We start from the raw sequence: 7,856 nt of genomic DNA on the forward strand, positions 1-7,856 counted from the left end.
CGAGAGTGTTTATCTCCAGTACTCAAGGGATTCATGATTCAAGCTGCCCATATCTGGCATTTGCCTCCCTTTTCTTGATCAGAGCCTCAATATCTCTTGTGTCAGCCTTGGCCTTCACTATAACGGGAACATGTTAGCCTTAAACCTCGGTATTTCGTGTTTAAAAGACGCCCACTTACCAGACGTCCCTGTTAACTGCAAACACAACACCCCCATTCAACATGAAAGTTTCTGGCTAATACCATCAAAATTGGCCTTGACCCCAATAAAATACTTCAACTTTTGGACTTGTCCTGTCCTTTTTTGTATCTTACTAACACTTCAGTCAGCTGTCCAGTCTTACTTCCCAAGAGAGGCCCTTGCTGCTCTTGTTTACGAGTTCACACAGGCATTCTCAATCATGAAATAGCTGTTCACTCGAGCTCAAGCCAGATGATGTTTCCTTCTTGGAATCGTATGCTGATGGGACTGTTCTTGTGCTGTAATGTTCTATGTTCGTCTGTCAATTCACAGATCACTGAACCCATTTCCCTACTTTCCCCTCTTATCAGGTTCTACCATAGGCCAGGGTTCTGAACTCTACCCTCTACCCCATTTCGGACATTGGACTTTGTCTACAGAACTATTGCAGAAATATATTCTGCACTCTGCCTATTTTCCCCTTTGCTCTACCTATTATACTAGGTTTGACTAGATTGTATTTGCGTATAGTATTATGTGATCAGATTTAGATAGCATACCAAACAAAGCTTTTCACTGTATCTTAGAACATGTGACAATAATAAACCTAAACTCCAGTGAACTGTCATGGGATCAGTGCTGTTCATGCTCTCTCATCCAAATCTCAGAATGTGCGTCAATTCTCCTTGTAACTCAAGCCCTCAGCATCTGTGGTACTTTTGTAAAGAATATCTAGTTGTACAACATTAGGACTGCATGATGAATGAAAAAGAGGCCTGTGGCTTTAACATTAAGAATTTTTGGCTGACTGTCGTGATACAAAAATACAATCAGGCAAAATTTAGTCTGCATTTGTATGGTACATGGCAGATTAGTCGAGAGGAAATCTTTCTGTTGATCAGATATGAAAATGAATAGACAACAAGTTTGCTGTGGATAATCACCGGTAGTGGTTATTGGATTTGTGATCTGAGTAATGGTATCCTTTAAGACTAGGAAGAGAACTTAGCTGATCAGCAATTTAATAGGAATGAGATCATATGTGCAAACTAGGTTTTACGGAGCTAATCTCTAAGAGCACAAGGGGGACAGAAAATAGAGAAAGACAGCGTCCAGAGTATCTGCTTATCTGTGCCTATATGACTTGTTCAAGTTTAAATCCCTTGAAAAGTGAGCGGAAATGGAATAGCTTAAATTGGGAATAAATGAAGATTTGATAAGAGGGGATGTAGTAGGAAATTGGGTTGGCAGCAAGGTCAGTGGATGGGAATGGTGAAAGGTTGAAGTGGTCAGAGATAGCCACCAGGTGATCAACAGCTTGGGAATAAAGAGGTCATATAAGATGATACACTTTGGTTTGTGGTCATGATAAGACAGAATTTATAACAGCATTTTAAGAATGTTTACAGAAGACAAAACAGATATAAATCGTTCAGAATAAAGACTCATAATGTATAGATTGGAAGAAAAAAGGCTGATATATTGAAGAGGATCTCGAGATGCTGCCTATGCTTGTTACGAGAGGAATGGGAAGCTTACAGAAGATGCCGAAGAATTGATTAATGTGTGAGGTGGTGGACTTGTAGATAGGCAGATGATGCAAAGTTCTGCTAAGTGCTTCAGTTGAAGTCAAAAGCCCAACATCTGTGTAGAAAATTGCTCTCCAAACCATTGGCGCCAACTTTAACTGCCCATGTAGCATAGGGATGTTCGGGTGAAGATGACAACTTTGCATGTCAGCACTCTGAAAGGTCTGCTTTTTCTAATTTGGGGGACAAGAAGTGAAAGGAATTGAAAGTTGGCTTATCTGATCAACAGGAAAGACCAGAAGAGGAGTAAGTGGGCATTGTTATACTTTTTTTTTTAAATGTAGGTTTGAAGTAGCAGCCAAAATATTTAGTGATCTTTAGCCGATTAAAACTCTTAAAAATACTCATATTGTGTTGCTTTGAAAGATGATACATTTATTTAAGCTATCAGCTTCTTGTTCTCTAGCCACATTTAAAAATAATTTAAGGCAAACGTTTTTTCATCTCACAGGAGGAGCGAGCAAATCTCAACACTTGACGAAATAAAGACTGAGGTAATTTTAATCATTTTGTATCTGTTGCATTGTATAATCAAAACCTTACAAGCTGCTAGTGAAAATCCTGTGTCTGATACATTACAAATGGTTATACCCTTCATTTAAATGGGCGCAATAGTAATGAAAATCTAAAATGACGGTTCACTACCAGGCTAAATACCGACTTGTGGAGTATTCAGAAGTGGCAACAATTCAATTATTATTTTTTACTCTTTACATGTATGACTGATTTATTCTTACAGCACACTGGATGAATTAAATTTTCTGGGTGCTTTAAGGCATGATTGTTCATCTTAAAGGATGACTCAGTCATGCTTGTGATTCAGCCATTGGCAATTGCACCACATATGTACAATGGCTGAGAATCCACCTATTGGCTGGAAAATGAACATTGGAGCGGACAGAAGATGACCCATTTTGGAAATGCCCCACCTCCAAACCCAATTTGAAGGATAAAGAAAAAAGTTAATGAGGTTGCATTAAACAGTGGCCAAGTGGAAAGTAAAGTTATATCTACATATGAGAAATATTATGGGGTAGAGAGTGCTGAGATAAACAAAAGTTATTTTAGATATTTACTTTCCACCTAAAAGGCACTAACATTTCTAATTTTAATCCTTGAGACTATGCAGCGTTAGCTCTTCAAAGTAAAAAAAATATTTAAATAAGCAGATTAAAGTTTTTTTGTGTTCCCCCTATAACTGCATAATTTGTTTTGTTTAATTCAAATTACTAAAATTGTTGTTCATTTAAAATAAACTGCATTTTCTAAATCATTTTTTTTTCTGCTCAGAATTGTAAAGCAATCATTTTTCCAATTCTTTGTTCTTAAGTTTCAATTTTTGTTCAAACTTTCAGGCAAATCCATCTTCTGCATTACTTGCCACAGAAACTTTGGAAGTTGATTTAACTGCTGATGGGTAATTGAAATATTTTGTATAATTTGAATAAACTGGGGGTCGGTGCATGGACTATTGAAAATATTTTATTTATAACTAGAAAGTAAGTCTGATTGTACTTTTTAAAATTAGAAATGCCTGTTTCTCTCTCTCTCCAACAGAAACCAGGAGAAAACTGACCAACCTTTATTGTACAAGGCTGAGAATCCATCTGTGGAAGCTGTGCCTTCACCCAAAGGTGACAAACTAAGTGATCAACAAGACAAAACAAACTCCAATAACAATGTAGAAAGTAATCAAAGTACTGAGAATACAGCAGATGGCCCGCTGTCTGAATTGACAACTGAGAAAGACTATGATGCTGGAGAGAGAGTTCAGGATAATTCCTCCAACCAAGCACTCACACCTTCAGATACTAACGAAGCACAAGATTTAAAATCAGTGGATAATGATGTAGAAATAGTTCAAGATGAGTTTGTGGGAATTGATACTTGTGATGAACCTAAAGATTGCAAGACTCTTCCGGATTTAATACTGAAATGTAAACAGACAGGGAATGAGGGAATTGATAATGAAAAATGTACTGAAGAAAAGAGCAATGATGCAAATGTGGAACAGAATATGGATCCCAAAGAAGATGTTTGCTTTGACCAGTTTTTCAGGAGCAAAGATGAGCCAGAAGCTGTTGGTTCTGATGTGAGTGAGCAGGGCAGCATTCAGCTGGAACCACTCACTCCTTCTGAAGTTTTAGAACATGAAGCTACTGAGATTCTGCAGAAAGGGAGTGTGGTGACGGTTACCAAGAGAAAGGGAACAGCATCAACAGAGGAAAATAATAAAGAAACTACTCCTGCTCCAATACTACTAAGCTCAGAGCATCTAGAAGAAAATGAAAAGAGCTGAAGTTTTGCATGGTACATTGATTCTGTCACTGGACTTCATTCACAGATACACATACACCAAGCACACAAGTACTTGTACTGTTAAAGGCTTTGATATTCTTATCCTGTTCACATTACAATTCACATTCCTGTCTTTGAAAAATAAACAAATGGCATGTGAATAGAAAATACTAAAATCTGTAGAATTCTGTAATAAATTAAGCACCTTTGGATGGGTGCAGTCTTGGCAAGCTCTCGGCTTACCTACGTAAACTTTCAGTGAAAGTGGAATCATTACAAAAAAAGCATAATTATGTCATTGTGCAGCTGTGCAGAAAAAATGAATCGGTCATGCACAAGACGACATAATACTGCTGTTGCTGTAACCCAGTGCATATTATTAGTTTTTGCCATAGATATAGACCGTTTAGGATGGGTTACATGGTAAACCAAAGTGCAGTTCATCCTTTCCTTTCACTGTAGAAAATAGGATATGTTGTGTTAAGTAATGCTTTATTTGTATTGGCATGTATCTTTCATTGTTCAGCAGGTTATTCTGCTTCTGGCAGTAGATGTACAACGAAGGAACTGCAGGATGTGTAACAATGGATTGTTTTTGGTAAACTGCAGTACTTCATAGTGCCAAGCTAACTGAATATATGAGGAAGAATAAAGCAGCTTAAAATTATACTTAATATTTTTTATTACATATTTGGTAAATAGCTTCAGATACGTACTTTGGTAGTGGTTGGCAGTGGCTTGCTTTGATGTACAGTTTCTGCAGAAAACAAATTCCTATTCAGAACTTTAGACTTGATTCTTTTAGGTGGCTAATTTTACTTTGTTATAAAGGTTGTTTTATTTTATGAATACCTGATTTGGAATAGCTGATATCCCTGAAGCTGATATTTGTTCATTTCTGTTAAGTGCATTTTGCTAAAGATTAGTTAAATACAATAGAAAATAGCATGCATCAAAAGTTGATAAATCTAATTTACTGATTTTAAAATAGGATAACTACTTTTTAAATTGCTCTTCAAAATATTCTTAGTTCTTGGGGAAAAAAACTGAAAATATTCTTCGTCCGTTTGTCAATAAAAATAATTTTTACCATTTTAATATTGAACAGCTTTTCTTAGACTCCAGATTCAAAACCACAAAACAATATATAAAACATAAAACTCAATTCCTTTTACATTGCATAATGTATTAAACAGTTGCACTCTCCACTCTGTAAAATGAAAACATTTCTTATTTATGTTCTTTGAGTAAATTGAAATCTCCCCTATCATTGCTTAATAACATATTACCAAACCTTCTAAAGTGACAATTTTTTCATAGAATTCCAGAACTCCCTTGAAATTAATATTAATTTTTGATTGGTTTATAGAAAAAAAACGAATATACTTTTGCATGACATTTTCTGCAGGATTTCTTAACAAATACTTCCATATCATTTCCTATACCCACACTAATATCAATCCTCTTTCCTTGGATGTTCGGGTGGGCTTGTCCTTGATTGCCATTAATGTGCTTCTGAAATTATATCTGAATATGTTCTTGCTCATGATATTAGTTGGTTGTGGCTTTTCCTTATCCTCCTCAAAATTCTCAATTGCTGGTGATTACTCTGGCGAGTTTAAATTTCAAGTGGCTTTGGAATTAGTCAGCTGTATCCTTTTAACTATCAATTAAAACTAATTACCAGGGGGAAAAAATTGAAAATTAATGACAGTGTTTTGACACCAATGGAATATGACAAACCCATATGGCCAGTTCTGTTGACTTCATAGAAGTATTATAAAAAAATCTGTTTAAAAACGCTATCCTAATGCAAAATTAGATATCAGATATTGAAGGTGTAAAAACTCCTCTCTATAATGAAACGCATTTGTTTTTCAGACTGGTAAAACTAATTCATTGCAAAAAGTCCCTTATAACTTGCTCCTTTGAAATATATTTTTAAAACTTTTGGTTGTAACAAGAGACTAGGCTGTGTTTTTATTCCATGTGAAGACATCACATGAGATTTGTTTCATTGTAGTTGCCCACAGTCTTTATAGTTTAGCATGTGCAGTCTACTTTGTATGGGAAAGGAGAAATGCAGCTCCATCTAATATAATTTCCTTTACAGTTAATTTATAGCAGGGTTGTAAATACTTTGTGTTTTTAAAAGGATTAATTTAGAAATTGTTAGTACTTTACTTTGTCTAATCACCATATTTGTATGTTGGAGTTATGTTAATCTTTCATTGTCGTTATACCTCTAAATTGTATATTTTCTTGTTCCACTCCAGGAGACTCGCACTTCAGTTCATGATTTGTTCATGGTATAAGATGCAACTGTAAACAAAGCAATGTGCAACTGAATAAATATTATAGATGCCCATGCTTGTGCATCTTGGCAAATGGACAGATGCCAGATCTTAGGCTAATTTACATTATTGGACTAGACTCAGTTGTCAAGAATTTGGTCCTCTGAAAATAATAACATTGGTAGCACACAGGGCAAAGGCTTTTCCTTTCAGTGTGACTATATTTAACACTGGTTAACTTGGATGAGGAAATATGTTTCCATTGCTACCGTTGCTACTTTTAGTTCTGGAATTCAATTGATTCCAATTCAGAGTTAAATTACTGTACACAGGGAGGGGTGAAAATAATGGTTTGTATACTTTTCTTCTTGTAGAAGTTAAATGTAACTTTAATGCCAGTGCCTGCAAGCTCAAATAAAGACAATGCATCTCATGACTTGTACTTCTGTTTCCGCTTGTCTGTGTAATCTTATATCTTTCTATGGTTTCCTCTGCTGTTGGGCCCTGTCATCCTCCCGAGCTTCCCTTAATAACCATGTTTCACGTGACAACCTGAAATTTGGTAAGATATTTTATGGTGGGGTACATTTCAACTAAGTCTAATTCTGCCCAGCAGGAGATAGCAGGTGCTCGTTCTCCTCAACTCATTCTTCCTTCGTTTCCCACAGGCCAGAAGTATCAAAGCAAATGTTAGCACAAATCAAATGGGAAGAGTGAATCGTGATCATGTAGTAAACTACTGGCTAAATAGTACCTATACTCTGGGTCAGTTCCCAATTTATTGTGGCTATGGATTTCTGCATTCCTGAAGTTTCCGTGTACACCTTTAGGATCGTGTCCATGCCCACCACTAATTACCCATCAATACCAATCCCAATTACCAGCACTTGATCCAATGCTACAATGCTTTGGAAACTCATGTGCTCATTCAGCAGTTCTCAAATGGTGTGATGCTTCCACACTCTCAGGCTGTGCCTTCCAGATTGCAACCATTTGTTGAGTGAAAAACATCTTACCCAGGTTTAAAGCTATTGTGCACCATTAATCAATTGTTCTCCAGTCTTAAGGGCCTGTCCCACTTGGCCGTCATTTGCACATAATTTATGCGACGCGACGCACAAGTCGTGACATGCACGTGATGCGCGCATGGTGTGTGATGACATAGGCAGTGACGGGCGGCGGCGCAGGATTTTGTGATGTACAAAATCTTTGCGTCATCTGCGTGACGCGCAAATGACGGCCAAGTGGGACCGGCCCTTTAGATATCTCAGCCATGGAGAAAAGTTTCTTAGTACCTATCTTCTCTTGGCTTTAAATACCTCAAGTTTCCTCAGCTCCAAGGAGAATAAGTCCAGTCTATTCGGTCACATAACCGATATATTCCATTCTAGGCACGAACCTTGTGGAAAGAATGGCCAGGAAAAGTGCTGGAGTAACACAGTGGGTCAGGCAGCATCTTTGGTGAACATGGATAGGTCATTCAACATCCTCTATA

General features: G+C 36.9%; 1 protein-coding gene across 1 annotated transcript in view; it reads left to right on the top strand.

Moving 5' to 3' along the window:
- The window catches only part of znf280d (zinc finger protein 280D), a 72,964-nt gene extending 66,161 nt beyond the window's left edge, over window positions 1-6,803 (top strand). Inside the window, exons 20-23 of the mRNA XM_055661247.1 lie at window positions 2,221-2,263; window positions 3,125-3,186; window positions 3,327-4,079; window positions 6,344-6,803. Of these exons, the coding sequence (XP_055517222.1) occupies window positions 2,221-2,263; window positions 3,125-3,186; window positions 3,327-4,068 (847 nt within the window). The 3' untranslated portion in view covers window positions 4,069-4,079; window positions 6,344-6,803. The remainder of the gene's footprint in view (window positions 1-2,220; window positions 2,264-3,124; window positions 3,187-3,326; window positions 4,080-6,343) is intronic.
- The last annotated feature ends 1,053 nt before the right edge of the window (window positions 6,804-7,856 follow it).

Source organism: Leucoraja erinacea, chromosome 33, assembly GCF_028641065.1.
Source record: "Leucoraja erinacea ecotype New England chromosome 33, Leri_hhj_1, whole genome shotgun sequence".
Lineage (NCBI taxonomy): Eukaryota > Metazoa > Chordata > Chondrichthyes > Rajiformes > Rajidae > Leucoraja > Leucoraja erinaceus.